Source organism: Pinus tabuliformis, chromosome 5_2, assembly GCF_031772625.1.
Source record: "Pinus tabuliformis cultivar Carrire ecotype Pingquan chromosome 5_2, CPIR1, whole genome shotgun sequence".
NCBI lineage: Eukaryota > Viridiplantae > Streptophyta > Pinopsida > Pinales > Pinaceae > Pinus > Pinus tabuliformis.
This window is the reverse complement of record NC_142306.1, coordinates 529,628,057-529,645,895: the sequence shown is the minus strand read 5'-3', so window position 1 is coordinate 529,645,895 and position 17,839 is coordinate 529,628,057. Positions and strand designations below refer to the sequence as shown.

At 36.9% G+C, this 17,839-nt stretch overlaps 1 protein-coding gene across 2 annotated transcripts; it reads left to right on the top strand.

Moving 5' to 3' along the window:
• Positions 1-8,576: 8,576 nt before the first annotated feature.
• On the top strand, positions 8,577-10,072 carry LOC149160060 (transcription factor bHLH36-like). 2 transcript variants are annotated; one of them, XM_089433633.1, is made up of 3 exons: positions 8,577-9,231; positions 9,313-9,684; positions 9,813-10,072. In XM_089433633.1, the coding sequence occupies exons 1-3, from the start codon at positions 8,722-8,724 to the stop codon at positions 9,840-9,842; spliced, it is 912 nt and encodes a 303-aa protein (XP_089289759.1). In that variant the 5' UTR covers positions 8,577-8,721; the 3' UTR covers positions 9,843-10,072. The 2 variants fall into 2 exon arrangements, with proteins under 2 accessions (XP_089289759.1, XP_089289758.1); XM_089433632.1 differs by having other exon boundaries at positions 9,820-10,070.
• The last annotated feature ends 7,767 nt before the right edge of the window (positions 10,073-17,839 follow it).

Sequence of the window (17,839 nt, the reverse complement as noted above, 5' to 3'; positions counted from 1 at the left end):
GTAAAAATTGCCCAAGTGATAAACTGTTTACGAGAACAAAGCCATTGATACCATACAAACTGATTTGGTTCCAAATATAAAGTTGCCATACGTACCTTTTGTGTGTTTTGCACATTATTGAGATCGAAGAATTGCTCCATCTGTAATATCCATGTGGCGGGATCCTTGCCATCAAACTTCCTCATATCAATTTTTGGAACATGGTGAGTCTTCGATCCAACATTAGAGTCTATGGAATCATGATTAACATTTCTTTTGTTCTCATCATGAGTTTCCTTTAGTATTCTTTCACCCTTAGTGACCATTTCTTGTAGCAACTTATCTATCTTATCATCCATGCCATCAATTTTAGCGTCCATGCCATTCACCTTAGCTTCCATGCCATCCATCTTAGCTTCTACACCTTTCTTTAAACCGTCCATCTTAGCTTCTACATCTTTCCTTAAACCATCCATTTTAGATTCTGTTGCTTTTTGTGCAAGTGACACTCGTTGCACTTGTTCTTGTAATTTTGATATATCATATAACATTTCTTCTTCTTCTTCATGAGTCATGCTAGAGCTTTCAGGCTCCTTACTAGGTGTTTTCATTTTCTTTCCTCGGGGCATCAGTTACTGATAGTAATTCTCTAATATTCCCTTTGAATTCCTTCAAAATAAATTTTCAAACCAAGCTTAAGCAAAAATTAAAGAAAATCTACACACCTTTTTTCACTTTGTAGGAGCTCGATATTGCCTCCGATGTACCTCTGTACTTCCTGATTATCTAGTTCTGAATTTGTGACCTGTAGTAGCCCTCTGTGTCCTCTTTCTAATGCCACAAGTCTGACCCAAATTGGATTCTCCAAGGAAGAGTTATGCGAAATCTCCCACAATGACTTAATTATAGACTAGTTCAGCAGAGCGAACTTGTATGACGGGCCACGTGTCACTGTTTCAACCTTTGATTCTGAAAAATATATAAAAGAAAACTATAGTCTGTCCTCTTTCTGTACCTTCTTACGAAATTTCAATCCGATGCTCAGAAAGAAAGTTATGACGATTTTCCCCAGGTCACCTGTTTTGAGTGTAATTCAGGAGTCTGAAAAAAGACCAACTTCCTCAGATCATATCTCCGAAAATATCACGCGAAAAACTCTGAAATTCGGACCCAAGGTTCAGCGCGATTTCTTCTCAAATGGGTTTTTTTTGCGACTTCTGAAACGTCACAGAAAAAAAGTTATAGCGAAAATGCCACGATGACCTGTTTGGAGCAGCGAAACCCTAGAATCCAAAGGCTCTGATACCAAATGTTATGAAACCAGCTCACAAAAAGATAGAAAAGAGAGATCCACGCCTTAGAATTCAGCCTCTTCGAGGGGGCAACCTCCTTTACATTACATAAATGAACAATTCTTGGATGATACAAATGAAAATACCTCCTTTCTATATATAGGAGTCTAAATGGTCCCAATACAATCAGAGCCTACATCACAATAATATTGTAGGGCACAACAATAACAATAGTGGGCTTCTATGTGGCACAATAGTAACAATATGGGCACTACATGGGTACATCAATATAAATAAGGGGTATAACTACAATATTAATGGGGTAATCACTAGTATTATAGGGACCCAACATTTTGTTTCAGATTCTTTCCTTCTCCATATCTTGGGATTTAATGGAGTTTGCTCCTTTTGAGATGTTTGCCGAAATTTTCTCCTACATTCAGATTCTTCATGACGAAAGTTGTTACAGATTGAGCATTCTATTTCATTTTCAAGTAGAGAAAAGTTATTATAGGAACTTTTCTTGATCCCTGTTACATTCCTTTGATTTCGTGCTTCTCTAGTCATGATGGTTTTATAAGCAACACATTGAGCAGCTTTGTGTCCAAAATTATGACGTGCAAAACATTGCCCATTAAAGAAGTTCCTGCGACTATCGAATTTATTGACCTGGTGATTGTAGTTTCTATTGATATTCATCTTTGGAGCAAATTGAGTATGATTTAATTGAGGTTGGTTGTGGCTTCTATTAATCCTTGGAGTAAATTGAGTCTGATTTACCTGGCGATTTGCTTTATGCCTTTGCTGACGATTGTCATACTACTCACTGGTCTTTGCTGCATCAAGATAACTTTTGGTGGAGGTTGATAGCTTCTGTGATTGAGATGCTTCCTCAGTATATCCAAGACCTATCTTTATCAGAGGGGAACACTGAACTTTGATAATTTCATTTAAAGTTTCTAATCATTTAGTAAATCTAATATTGAGAGATTTTGTTTTCTCAAGATCCTTTCTTAGACCCACAATTTCACATTCAAGTTTTTCATTGTGTTTTTCTTTTTGTGCAAGTTGGTATGTTAAGGTATCTATAATCATATTATTTTCTTCTAAATAGATTTTGAGTTTAGATATTTCTTCATGAAGGTCTTCCTCTTCTAAAGCATCCCAAAAATTATCATCGTCATAAGCCATGAGAAGTCTGTAACCTTGTCCAGTTTCATCTTCATCACTATTAGATAAACCATCGCTATCTTCATGAGTATAGTAACTCCTTTTATTCACAACTTGTTTTATATTCCCTTTTGCATATTCCTTTCCTTTTTCAAATTTATCTTTATGAGGGCATCTGGCAGCATAATGACTGACTCTACCACAAGAAAAGCATTTGAAGGGTAACTTATCTCTAAACCTTCCAGAACCCCATTGAAGCTTTTTGACAAAGTTTACCTCATCTTTTTCTTCTAAAATATGTCCTGATTCATTGTGTTCTTCCTTTCCTTTTGCTGAAGTTTTGAATGCGGCTTCTCTCATATCTGATGGTACTCCTTTTCTCATCTCAAAGGCAGTTAAGATTTCGTGAAGTTGCTACATAGTGATATTCTGCAGATCCTGTTTTCTTCTATGGCATACACTTTGGATTCAAATTTAGCAGACAAGGATCTCAAAACTTTCTCAACTAAGGTAACTTCCTTAATTTCTTCACCCAAATTCTTCATACAATTGACAACCTCATCTATACGTAGGAAGTAACTAGCTATGCTTTCATCACCATGCATCTTAAGAGTTTCATACTGAATTTTGAGAGTTTGAAGCTTAACACGTTTTACCTGAGAGTCTCATTCGTAGCTCAGAACGATTTTTTCCCATATTTCTTTGGCTGATTTGAGTTGCATGACTTTGACAAACTCTGATTGTGACAGACTTCCCAATAAAGTATTGACAGCTTTGGCATTGGTTTCATATTTCTTTTTACCTGTCGTATCTGTAGGAATTGCTGTTGGAAATGTATATCCTCCTTCCACAATTTCCCAGACATCTGTTCCAAGCGATTGTAGATAGGTTGTGGTTCTTATTTTGCAATAAACAAAGTTGCTTCCATCGAAGATTCACGGTTTGATGGATCCCATGCTTTCTTGATTATTCATGTTGACGGATCTCCCTTCAAGCAATAAAGCTTCTTTTGAAGGACCTGCTTTGATACTAATTGTTGGAAATAATACTGAGAGGGGGGTGAATCAGTATTATCAGATCAATAATTTGATTTGCCAAATAGATTTATATACGCTACTTCAGTGAAGTGAACTAACGTGTACACGTGACTGTGCTTAAAGAAACCAACGTATATGTAGAGAACTTGTGATTTAGACTATTTATAATGTGATGACCTTAAACCAGTATATCAGAGATTTATTCGACAGTGCAGAAAAAGAAGAATAAAGCATCATACATAAGCAACACACATGAACACTAAGATTTACGGTGGAAACCCAATGTGGGTAAAAACCACCTGCTGCAGTCGTCTCTGTCTTCTTTCAATAATAAGAAAATTTGTTTACAATATTGTACTGCTGAAGACTCATACTAGTACGCAGGCTTCTACCTGCAGAAGGTTGCAACCTTCTCTCGTTTTCCAGCTTCTACTGGAAGGGAGCTACAACCCCCTAGCTCTTGTACTAGCCAATATGTTTACTAGTACGTAGGTGCCAACTTACAGAAAAATCCACTCTTCCACTAGGGACCACGTTTCATGAATTTTCAGACTGGATACTCCTGGATCACAACACCACAAACTGAAGGCCACGTTTCATCAAATTTTCACACTAGACCCATCAAAGCCTTTTAAACTTAAACTGTATCAATCAGATCACTGGCACCAGAACTCTGTGCTGAACCCATAACCCTTCATCATCATCCAAAACCAGATGTAACCTCAAAAATCATGCATTAGAGTGTATATGCTACTTGGTTGAGCCCAACCTGCATGTATACGCTCCTTCCTTTAACCCAACCTGCGTATATCTCTAAGGATACTGAATCATACACTTTTGAACCATATACTGTACCAATCAGTGACATTCTGAAGATCTACTGTCATATTACAGAGTTCAAAATAGATAGCAGCAAGGATCACCCTTCCTTCTTAATCAATTAATCAATCAGATTCAATTTCCTTATACAACATTTCTACATTCAGATCTAAGAGGCCTTCATTGACAGACAACAATAAAACAACAAAATTTGATGAGATAGATTAGTTAGATATGAACATAAGCTTTTCCTTTTGTATACGCTACTTGGAAGAGTCGAACCTACGCGTACATGCGCTTTGGCTGAGACAAACCTGCGTACAGATCTGCAAATTTTGACTCAGAACTTTGCTGTAATTCTAGGCTTTAGACAAACCCAAATCATGATAGATAACAAATAGAATAGGCGCAAAACATCATATCTGGTCACAACTAATATTAGATCATTCAAGAATAAGTCATTTCGAGTCTCATGATTCCTGATCCAATGTTGAACTCAAGGTACACATGAATATTTCAGATCCAGTCCCAAACATAACCCTGAAACATAATATATACTTCAGATAGAAGTATTCCTTAGAATATCATTGCTTGCTCCCCTTGGCCTAATGATCTTCTCCTCCTTATATACTCTTAGGCCTTTCTCAATACCTTGGACCAAAACCACTTAGGACCAATACATTGGACCCAATACCTAGGGTCAATACCTTGGACCAAATGCCTCGGACCAATTACCTTGGACCAAAATACCTTGGATCAAATACCTTGGACCAACAACTTGGTTTTCCAACGTGTACGCGCTTTTTCTCCTATGAAAGTGCGTGTATACGTTATACGCTACTTTTGTTCTGTTAAACCGTGTGTATATGCACCTTGGACAAAGTGAACCAGCGTATACGTCTCTTTCTTCTTTATTTGGAGTCTGATTTGTAATCCTTTGCTGTTGACCTACTGCACTGTGAAATTTCATATGAGTGAGTTGCCATAAAGGACAATACCTGTATCATAATGCCAACATAAATAAGATGTCAATTTTAAAGTATAGGTTAAAACTAAAATGCAAAGGCTAAAATAAATGTTTAGTTTGAAACTTTTCTTTAAAACAATAAAGTTTGGTTGGTTTTCGTGTTGAACTAATTAAATAATAAATATCGATTACTATAGTCCCTCAGCCCGAAGGGCAGGGACTAATAAGATGGGATTATGAAGAGTTATTGATGAATACAATATACATGAGGTAGAAACCTATTTCAATTAGCCAACTACTTTCTAGTAAGGGTTATTACTACTTTTTAGTTTGGTATCATGCATTCTTGGTTTGGTGAATTTTAGCTTTAGAGGAAATTTTGATGGATTGCTATTTTTGGATCCCATTTTTGTAGAGGTGTTGTGGAATTCTTGGTTTGTCTTATAATAGATTACTAATTCATATTTGGCCTTAGTTTTGTGTTTGGGTCTTGATGTAGTGTCAACACATATCATGGAGATGCAAGAAATTAACATAATTCTTTAAAGAATTGTTTTAATATAATTCAAAATTTCATGTCAATGAATACCATCTCATTTATTAATTTACATCAATTATGGTTACTTTGTTGTTGTAGAAATGACAAATTACTACCTTAGATGTTGAATGCACACCACTAGGGGACATGGTGGTCAATAAATTCAAAGACATATTGAACTTAGCTCAAGCGAGTTAAAGGAAGATGACATTGTGCATCAATTCATTGAAGAAAGGGAGATTCGATTGCAAGATAGACCTAGAAGAGGTTACCAACTACCACATTCTTTTGTTGAGTTTCATATTTATGTTGATAGTCATGTCTATTTTGGATTTGAGATTCTAGAATTTTAATCTAATTATCAATAATTATTAGGTGGATGGTAGGGATTTAACTTCCACATAATATTCTAGAATATTCTTAATAGTATACATAAATCAAAGGCTAAGATTTATTTCCAAAGTAGTTATGTATTTTTTCCCTTTTATTCAATTCATTAATTTAAAAAAAGTCAAATTAACAAGTGCCATATGGAATGAGTTATGATTTTTTCGACATATGGTATTGATAAGTGATGGTATTGTAACAAAGTTTATTTATAGAATAAGAATCTCTATAATAAAGTTGGGGTGAATCTCCATGGTTAAAAATATTGTTACATGTTTTCTTTTTAATGTATATATGTCAAACTTATATATTAATTATTTTTATTATTAATAATAATTATTGTCAAAATAGCACTCCTGGTGGTAATGGACGTGAAAATGAAGTGTTATGCACTAAGGGGTTGGAGGTTCAAATCCCCCCAATTTACCCATGTTTCCGGCATTCGTAGGCACCTTGAGGTATAGTGGTGGCGGTAATAGCCGTGAAAGTGAAGTGTTATGTATTAAGACGTTGGAGGGAGTTATGTACTAAGAAGTTGGAGGTTCAAATCCCCCCAGTTTACCCATGTTTGTGGAATTTGTAGGCACCTTGAGGTATAGCATTGATATAGTGGTGGTGGTAATGGCTGTGAAAGTGAAGTGTTATGTACTAAGACGTTGGACGGTGTTATGTACTAAGAAGTTGGAGGTTCAAATCCCCCCAATTTACCCATGTTTGTGGAATTTGTTGGCACTTGGAGGTATAGCGTTGGTGGTAATGACTGTGAAAATGAGTCTTATCTACTAAGAGGTTGGAGGTTCAAATCCCCCTATTTACATTTACCCGTGCTTTTGAAAATGAAGTCTTATGTACTAAGAAGTTGGAGGTTCAAATACGCCTATTTACCCATGTTTGCAACATTCAGGTTGGAGGTTCAAATGCCCCTATTTATGGGTTGGAGGTTCAAATACCCCTATTTACCCTGTTCCATGTTTGCGGCATTTAGGGTGGAGGTTCAAATACCCCTATTTACGGGTTGGAGGTTCAAATACCCCTATTTACGGGTTGGAGGTTCAAATACCCCTATTTACGGGTTGGAGGTTCAAATACTCCTATTTACCTTGTTCCATGATTTATGGGTTGGAGGTTCAAATACCCCTATTTACCCTGTTCCATGTTTGGGGCATTTAGGGTGGAGGTTCAAATACCCCTATTTACGGGTTGGAGGTTCAAATACCCCTATTTACCTTGTTCCATGTTTGCGGCATTCAGGTTGGAGGTTCAAATACCCCTATTTATGGGTTGGAGGTTCAAATACCCCTATTTACCCCATTCCATGTTTGCAGCATTCGTAGGCACCTCGAGGTATAGTGGTAGTAATAAAGTTATAATTTATTTAATTCTTAAGATTTTTTTTTTTAGAAACTTAAGATATATGATGAAATGAGTATTTGAATCCTTATTATGGATTTATGCCTATAAATATTTACCAACCATTTAATTTATATGACCTCACTAGCATTTAAGTTCTAAGTGTTTTACTTCAAAGTCTTTAATGGTAAGAAATACTAAAATATTATGCTAAAGCTGTATTTTGTACACAAAGAATTGTTTGTTTATGTTTCTTAAAATTTTGGATAAACACTATAATACAATTGTGCTATATAGCATAACAATACCTTTTGTTAATATAAAATTTTCAATTTCTATATATGTTGTTATATAAAAAATAAAATAAAATATTATAAGTAAATTTTTTTTTCATCTACTTTCAATTTATTTTAAATACTTTAAAAATTCAATGTTATTAATTTTAATTTTAGATTAATTTTCAAATATATTTATTTTTATTGTGGCATAATATTATTATATGTTAATTTAGATTAATGTTCATATATTTATTTTCGTCATTTCAAAATCTAATTCTAAATAATTAATGCAAAAATAAGAAACTTCCCTTTGTTATCCTAATCACCATCATGGGCCGTAATGCGCTAGAAATTTTGTGGAAAACAATGTCGGGTGGAAAAGACTAGAATACCAGGAAACAACTATGATCATACTAATTCGGGTGATCCTTTTCATTTCAAATAAAAAATAGCTAGCTGGTCAGCAGTGCGCTACTAGAAGCTAGGGTTGAAACTTTGTGCATGGATATGATTCCTTCGTCTATACATTTTGCGGCTTAATCGTTTCACACAATGGTCGGCAGTGCGCTACTAGAAGCTAGGGTTGAAACTTTGTGCATGCATGTATGATTCCTTCGTCTATACATTTTGCGGCTTAATCGTTTCACACAATGCTTTCTCTCTGCGGTTTAGAATTCGATCTTATCACAAAGACTTTCTGTCCTTAAAACAATAAACAAGTTACCATCAATACCTTCGCAAAGTTACCATCAATACCTTCGCTTAAGCTTCCCTTCCAATGTGAAGGGAAAGGGGGAACCATCGCCACTCTATTAGGTTAGAGAATTAGGGGTGCTGATTCTGCATTTGGTAATTGGTTGTCACTCCTTTTTATTTGTCAGGCGGAGACGGAGCATAGTGGAGAATGGAGAATTTGTGGCAAACGTATCCATATCCATCCCAGCCGTCTTCCTGGGCAGGAGCGTGCCTTCCCCAATATATTGGTACTGATGAAGGCGTGCAAATTCGAACTTGTACTGATGTTGATAACCCTGCAGCAACACTATTTGATGCATTTCCCAGCAAGAGGCCACATGGTTACAGGCTGCTCGGAACAAGTTCTTCACGGTCGCTAATGCAGCTTCATCATACTGCTGATTACGATGATTCTTCATCGCCGATGACGCAATGTTGGCAGAAATTCGTGGCTAACTTTGGCGATCAGGGTCCAACTCTGACCTGCAACTCGCCGGCAAATTCTTTGATGAATTCCCGCAACCCTTTTCTACGGCCACCACTGAACCGTCGATGGAAGAAAGCAGCAGCAGAAGGAGGGCATGCTCATGTTCACAAACTGGTGGAAAGACAGAGGCGGGATACGATGAAGGCTCTTTGCTCAACGCTGATATCGCTACTGCCCGAAGAGTATCACAAGGTAGGTTAGGTTTTCTATATCTCAATCATATGAATAAACGTTAAGGGGCGATAGTTTTACTTGTGTTTGCCACTTTTGTAGAAAAAACACACGTTATCGGACCAACTGCTTGAAGCCGTTAAATACATTGACCATTTACAAGATACGCTAATTGAGCTTGAAAAGAGAAGAGATATGCTCAGCCTCTCGAGCACTGCTAAACCTTTTTCCAGCAGCACTTCTGTTTATAAAACCCTGCCATCTTCCCAAGCTGGCCCCTCCAATATAACAGAGACGTTTCCGACAATCAGGGTTAGCAAATTTAGTTCTGGCATTCAAGTCACTGCAAACACTTTTAAGAATCAGATTGACTTCTCTAGTCTTCTATCACTGCTAGAAGAAGCCGGAGTTGAAGTTGTGAGTGCTACGAGTACTGCTATCCATGACAGGGTCTTTTATAACATTCAATTGAAGGTATCTCTTCGTTATTTTTGTTTTCTTATAGGCGACGCTTATCTGAATCTGAATTTTTGTTTTCTTATAGGCGATGCTTATCTGAATTTTTGTTTTCTATGAGTACTTTAACGTTTCTATTTTTTAAGGTTGCAGCTCCCAGAGATTCTCCATTTTGATAGCGGTGTCCTACACAGGAGAATTGATCAATTGATGAAGGGAAACCTTCCATCAAATTCACTGTCAAATACTTCACTTTGATTTTTCGTCTAGCTGCACATTTCAGTTAAAGTGGGTAATCTTGACTTCCGTTTTAGGTAGTGGAACCGCTGGAGTTAGAGCAATGCCGTGTAAGGCTAGATGTAAATCTAAGTTGAAAGCTAAAATTATGAAATTTAAAAGATGTCTAAATAAGCAAGTTCATTTTCCTCTCTATAATACTGTCTCTTGAGTTCGTTTTCTAATTTCCTTCCTATTTTCCCTGTTATTGCTGCGCTCAGTCCATTTTCCTTCTCTTTGGTGGCTATTGCTGCTATTCTTACCAATTATCCACTTTGTGAACTAAAATTTTGGGGAATGTGAGAATCTTGTTGTTAGTAAATTTAACCTAACCTTTTTCTGTATAAGAGATATGAATTTTTATAACTCTTCAATGCAACAATAAACTGAATTCTACACAATTTTCCTAAAAAAAAATTACATTTACTCTAAATAAATGTAACTTTATTCATGGAATGTAGGGTAATTTTCATATAGACAAAGGCAACTAAATCAACTTGTGTATCAGCGGAATTGTTTTTGTTCGTTAGATTTATTGGAGAAATAGGGAATTCGTTTGTATATGTATGTTTTCTCGTTAAATAAATCTAAAATGGTTACTATTCCTAAAATTCGTTTGATAATATAAAATAAATCTAAAATAGTTATCATTCTTAAAATTGAAAACTCTCCACACTCCAATATATTAGAAAATTTTCAAATAATTAGAATTAGCAAATTTGGCTGTCATTCAAATCACTGCAAATACTTTTAATAATCATATTGGCTTCAATAATCTTCTAGCAGTGTTAGAAAAAGTTGAAGTTGTTACGGCTACGGTATCTGCTATAAATGATAGAGTGGGATCTTTTATAGGATTCACTCGAAGGTATTCTTTATTATTATATAAGTAGCTTGAATCTCCGATGTTTATCTGAAACTTTCTTTTCTGCAAACACTTTAACGTAACACTTACGTTTCTATTTTCTAACGTTGCAGCTCTCAAAGTTTCTGCGTTTTGATACAACCGTTCTACATGGGAAATTGACCAAACTTCCATCAAATTTACAGATAACTAATTACCTTCTTAGGTTTGTTTCGGAATAGGTTTTCTATTTTTCAAAAAATAAAAAATTAGGGATGATTTAGGTTTAATAAGATGGAAATACCTCTCATTGGGAGGATGTGAGTTGGAAGGTGACCCCATCAAGGCATTTTTAATGTCAAGTACATTGAGGTACACCACTATTAGCCCTCACAAGCTCGAGGCGATGGGTGCAATGGCTCTTTGGATGTCATTGCAGAGGAAGGAGACAACTAATTTGTTAAGTTTCAGTCCGGTGGCAAGTGTCCCGAGAGGGTTGTAGGTAGTTTCTGCGCCCAAACGATTGTAGTGTAGCGACTCTGGTGAAGGGACTCCGTGAACAGTGAAGCGCAATGCCTTAAGAAGCGATAATGGATTCTTTAGCTCCAGGCGAGGGTAATCTGGTATGTTTGTCCCCCCTCTCCTCCATGTATTGGAGTGTCTGGTTTTGGAATTGGGTTATGCATGGGGAAAATTTGCTTGCGGGTGGGGGTAAATTGGGTTGGTGGAAGTGTCTGACGCCGGGTAGTCTCGCAGCAGGATTTTATCCACACAAGAATCACCTCGGTGTCGATTAGCTATGAAAGTCTCCTCTCCCGAATGGGGTTAATTGGGCTTTGGGGCAAGGGTGTTAACCTTGGGGAATGTTGCATTCTGGCTTGGGTTGAAGACCAAGGGGTCTGGGATTGTGTTGTTGTTAGTTTAATTTTTAGGGGGTCTGGGATTGTGTTGCTGTTAGTTTAATTTTAAGGGTCTGATTTACTTTGGTTTATGGTAATGACTTAGTTGGCTAGCTTTCGGGGCTTCGCACCCATGGTCTGTGTCGAAGCGTATGCGAGGTAGTTGTTGAGGTGCTGTGTCACTCGCAGTATGGGAAGTGTCATAATGGTGATGGAGTTGGCTATGATAGGCTTGGAATGTTCATTTTTGGTTGTTATGAAAACGGGCTTGTAGTTGGCTGACTTTCGGGGCTTCGCACCCATGGCTTGTGTCGAAGTATCTGAGAGGTCACTGTCGAGGCACTACGTCACCCAAGCGTCTGTGAGGTCGATGTTGAGGTGCTGCATCACCTAGGTTATGGGAATTGTCATAATGGTGCTGGAGTTGGCTATGAGGGGCTCAAAATTTTCATTTGTGGTTGTTATGCAAATGAGCCTGTGGCTGGATGGCTTTCGGGGCTTCGCACCACGCACTGTGTCAAAACGTCTACAAGGTTGCTGTTGATCTGTTGCATCATTCGGGGTATGGGAATTGTCATAATGGTGTGGGAGATGGCTATGATGGGCTGGAACTTTTTGTTTTTGGTTGTTATGCAAATGGGCCTGGGGTCATGGCACTGAATGCCTAGGTGGGTTGGTGGACTTCGAGTGACTGTAGGGTTTGCGAGTGGCAGAGAGACAATGCATAATTTTAAGTCAATTACAGTTTCTTTCTCCCATGGCAGGTGCACAGAAAGATAGGCTCTCATGGGTGTGAAGGGATTTTGGGCTCGCACCCTCACTTGCATAGGGATTTGTCAACTCCTATTTCATTACCAGGCACCGAGACTGTGTTGTGATGGCAAGAGCAGTGAAGGCTAGGGGCCGAGGCAAGAGGCTAAGTAAGAGGACGTGCCAAGCTCCTCGAGCAGGAGACCTGGCAGAAAACCGGTCACCAGCCTCATTAATGAAACGACCAAAACATATCGGGAGGGTCCATTGAAGAGATTAGAAGTTTGATTGAGGAATGGGAAGCCTGAACCACCAGGTGAGCGCGACGAAGATAGAGGAGGAGGATTGGCGCATGATGGTGCTAGATCCCAGGCATACTCGAGAGCGGGTGACACAATTCAGGCAGACCCTGCACTTGTATTGGATTATGAAAAGCCACTTGAGTAAGGCCTTAGAGAAAATTTCAGTGAGCATAGGGTTAACAGTAGAGACAGGATTTTCAGAAGTTGGAATTTCAAATGCAAAAATAGGATGGATGCCTCGGCCACATTGATAAACACTTCCCTTGTTTGTTCTCATAGACAACAATGCTTGGTTCCAATGCCAAGGATCATGCTCCGATTGAATCCGCCTCTGCTGAGTAGGATGATTAGAATGTTAGCTAGTTTTCAATTTTGATTAGTACATATGCGGATAGCTTTTACTTTTCAGTTTGAAGTCATATATGTTTATAGACAAATAGAATATGGGAAAAGACATGCTATACAAACTTATATAGCTTGGGTAGAAAGACTTATTACTTTTTGTTACTAGATGGCTTTTCATGGGGTTAGGTGGCCAAAAAACTTGGTGTTGAGGCCACCTAACTTGTTTGATGTGGTTGTAACTTGCTTATTTATTAATGAAAATGAAAAGATCTACCAAGCTTACAAAATAAAATAAAATAAGATGGAAATATTTTTATTCATATATACCATGTAAAAATTACATACAATGTAAGGATTTGTAGACACCTCCACACATATGATGGTATTACAACTTTCAGCTTTGCTAAAACATATAAGTAGTTTGATAGCTATAATGATTTAGCAACCCATTAATTTATATAACTATGCTATTTCTGTTAAAATGAATAACCTTGGCTTCAGTTTTACTAATGCAATAGCTAGAGCTAGAACAAACCTAAGTCTATGTGTATATCTAAAACGAAAGCTAAAATTATGAAATTTAAAAGGGCCTTGTCCTTTTTCCTCTATATAGGAAAGAAATATTTATGTCTCCTGAGTTTATTTTGTAATTTCCTTACCGTTTTTTCTGTTATTCTGCAATCTGCCCGTTTTCATTTCTCCCTGTTATCGCTGCTATCCGTCCATATTATCTGCCCTATGAAGTGCGTAACATTATCTGTCCTACGAACTGTGTAGGAAAAACCTTTTGAGAATGTGAGAACGTTGTCCCTCGCCATGAGAATTCATGGAGAGTAAGCCAATTTTACTATCGACAAAGGCAATTGCATTAACTGTGAATATATACAAAATGCTTATTTTGTCACTAATTGTCTATACATGAAGTTATTGGCAATGTGAGAACCTTGTTCCGTGCCAATTCATGGAGAGTATGGTAACTTTCATATCCAGAAAGGCAATTGCATTAACTATGTGACAGGCTTTTGTTACCGATTGTGTACACATGAAACTTTTGAGTGTCTCATAACTTTATTGCCCTAACAATTTATTGAATGTATGGTAACTGTCAAGTGTTATATATGTGTGTATTTGGTAGTAGTTTCTTTGATTAAAGATGTTTGTTATCTTCATTACCAAAGGAGTTTGTGTTCTTCGTTATTGAATGCACTGATTTCCGAGTATAGATATCCTCTAATCCCTTTGAGGTGTCTGGGGAATGGTTTCAAAAATTGTTTACTGCTGTGAAGTTGTTTTTGTCACTCACATTTATTGGAGAAATAGCAACTGTGTCTATATTCACATGCCTTCTCGGTAAATATATGAAACACGTCAATTTCATTTCTGTTTTATTGGAGAAATATCGATTGTGTCTATAATTGTATGCCTTCCCGGTAACTATAATTCTAATCGTCCTTATAAACACAGCGTAATAAAAACACAAACATAATACAGTATGCAGCGGTACTGCTGTCAAAATAAGGAGTTGCCACCACTACAGCTAAACAAGAAAGAGCTTTGTCTATGTTGTTAAAAAACGATGTTTGAATTAATAAAAAGTATCCACTGGTTAGCTCTACGAAAGTAGTTTGAACCAGGAGAGTCTGGCTCTGCAGAATGCTTTACATACTCAATGTACATCACACATTATATAACAATCATGGTTTTAGGGAAGTTAGAACCATACCCTAAGAAATAGAAACTAATTCTTAGGTGCCGTGAACCAATTCACTATTCTAGGATATTCTCCATTATCTCTAACACTCCCCCTTAATGGAGAAGGGGTTCACAAATATGCCTAGCATCTCTCTCAACATTTCAAACTTAATTTTTCCAAAAGGCTTAGTGAAAATGTATGCAACATTATCACATGTATTACAATATACCACATGGATTTCTTTTGTTCGCACTTTCTCCTTGACAAAGTGGAATTGTGTATCAATGTGTTTAGTGTTCTTGTGAAACACTAGATAATTAGCAAGTTTGATTGAACTCTGATTGTCGCATCTGATTGTTGTTGCATCTTTCTGTTCTTCCCCAACATCTCGGAAAAGTCTCAGCAACCAAACTTCCTCACATGTCATTGCACACATGGCTTGATACTCTGTTTCTACTGAAGATAAGGAAACTGTGTTTTGTTTCTTGTTGCTCCATGTAATCACCTCGGATCCAATGCTGAATGCATAACTTGTTATGGATCTACGGTCATCTACATTTCTAGCCCAGTCGGAATCTGTAAATATTGTCAATCTAACATCAAAGAAATCAATATAAATAATACCATAGTCTACAGTACCTTGTAGATACCTCAAAACACATTTCACTGCATTCCAATGACTCTCAAGTGGCTTGGACATGTATTGACCTAGCACACTGACTACATAAGCCAAATCTGGTCTAGTAGTGGTCAGGTAGATTAGGCTCCCAACCAGCTATCTATAAAGCGTTGCATCTGCCTCTTTAGAGCCATCCTTACTCTGAAGTTTGATGTTCTACTGTAGTGGTATTGCTGCAGCCTTACACTGATCCATCCTAAATCATTCCAGTAGACCTTTGACATACTTACCCTGGGACAAAAAAGTTTGTCCTGAATCTCTACAGATCTCAAGAACCAAACAATATCATAATTCACCAAGGTCTTTCATTTCGAACACCTATGACATTTGTTGCTTGATTTCTTTGATTAGAGCAATAGCAACACCTGTAATAATTAAATCATTTGCATACAAAGAAATCAACACTATATGCCCTTGCTCATCTTTCATGGTATACATATTAGGGTCGTTTTTACTTCCGTTGTAGCCAAGTTGCAGAAAAAATGAATCAATCTTTTTATACCATGACCTGGGTGCTTGCTTTAGTCCATATAGAGCTTTCTTTAATCTATAGACTAAATGTTCTTTCCCTTTTCTGGACAAACCCCTCAGTTTGCTCTAAATAAACCTCCTCTTTCAATTCTGCATTTAAAAATGCAGATTTTACATCTAGTTGTTGAATCATTCAATGTTTCTTAGTAGCTAAAGCAATCAACATTGTGATGGTATTTAGTTTAGCTATGGGGGCAAAGGTTTATTCATAGTCAATGCCTTCTTTTTATGAATACCCTTTTGCTACCAATCTAGCTTTTAATTTATTTATAGTTCCATCTACATTAATCTTTGGTTTATACAACCATTTGCAACCTATGATTTGTTTCCCTTTAGGAATTTCAACCAACTCCCAAGTGTTGTTTTTGATTATAGATTCATATTCCTGTTCCATAGCTGTTTTCCATTCACTACATTCATTTGCTTCCTTATAACTAGAAGGTTCAACTACATTTATATTACTAGTTATGAAAGCATTTTCCCTATATCTTGTTGGCAACTGAGCTTTCCTACCTGATCTCCTGAGTGGTGGGGTAGCTTCAAACCTTGTCTGATCATCATTTTCTGGACTTGGCTTGATAGCTACATCATCTTCTTTTCCTTCTTGCTGCTGTTGTTGTTGTTGTATCTGTTGCTGCTCATTTCTGTCACCTGATTCATCACTTCCTTCTTCCACCAAGAACGGAATATCCCATTCCTCAATGCCCTTATCAAATTCTTCATGATTTAGCTCATGGAATATGACATCTCTACTAACGAAAATCTTGTGAGTAAAGGGATTAAATAATCTATATGCTTTATATTGTGAACAATACCTTATAAAGGTACATCTGATGGCTTTTGAATCTAGTTTTCTTCTGTGTTCCTTTGGAATATGGGCAAATGCTTTATACCCAAACACTCTTAAATGTTTTAATACAGGTTTAAGTCCATATAATGCTTCATAAGGAGTTTTAAACTCAAGACTCTTTGTAGGACTTTTATTTTTCAAATAAACAACAGTGTTCAATGCTTCAGCCCAAAAACCATTCGAAATATCCTTACCTTTCAACATGCTCCTAGCACATTCCACCAATGTTATGTTCTTTCTTTCCGTTACTCCATTCTGCTGAGGAGTATGGGGTACTGTTAATTACTGTAATATCCCATGGTCATTACAATACTTGATAAGCTCATCCTTCCTATATTCTCCCCCTTGATTGGAGCGGAGAATTTTTATATGCTTCCTTGTTTGCTTTTCAATCATGTTTTTGAACTGCTTAAAGTACTCAAATGTGTGACTTTTCTTACTCAAAAAATATACCCAAGAAAACTTTATGCAGCGATCAATAAAGAGTAAAAAATACAGTGCACCTCCTAATGACTTTGTTTGCATGGGTCCACAAAGATTTGTGTGCACTAATTCAAGTATGTCTCTCTATTTCTTCTCTACTCGAACAAGGAATTCTTCTCTATGCATCTTTCCTAATGTATAGGCATCACAATCATTATGCACTTGCTTTAACATAGGAAGATTTCTTACCATTTCCTTTTTTTGAAGTAAAAACAAATCATTGTAGTTTATATGACCAAATCTCTGATGCCACAACTCTTCTGTAGTCAAACTCGCTGTTGTCAAAGCTCGAACTGGTGCTGGTCTTACATCCAATTTGTACAGACCTCCTGTTCGAATTCCTATAGCAATAGTCTTCATGCCATCTAACAGATCTTTAATATAACAATTAGATTTAAAAAATTCAACTTTAAGATCTTGATCTGTAATCATGGATACAAAAATCAAGTTATTTGTTACACCAGGCACATACATGACATTATGAATTTGTCTTATAGTACCATTAGGTAAAATGACAAAAT

Bases quoted from the DNA above. Each gene is read 5' to 3' on its own strand.
- LOC149160060 (XM_089433632.1), top strand. From the start codon at position 8,722: ATGGAGAATTTGTGGCAAACGTATCCATATCCATCCCAGCCGTCTTCC. The intron at 9,232-9,312 runs GTAGGTTAGGTT...CCACTTTTGTAG, and splicing joins TGCCCGAAGAGTATCACAAG to AAAAAACACACGTTATCGGA. The intron at 9,685-9,819 runs GTATCTCTTCGT...TTAAGGTTGCAG, and splicing joins TTTATAACATTCAATTGAAG to CTCCCAGAGATTCTCCATTT.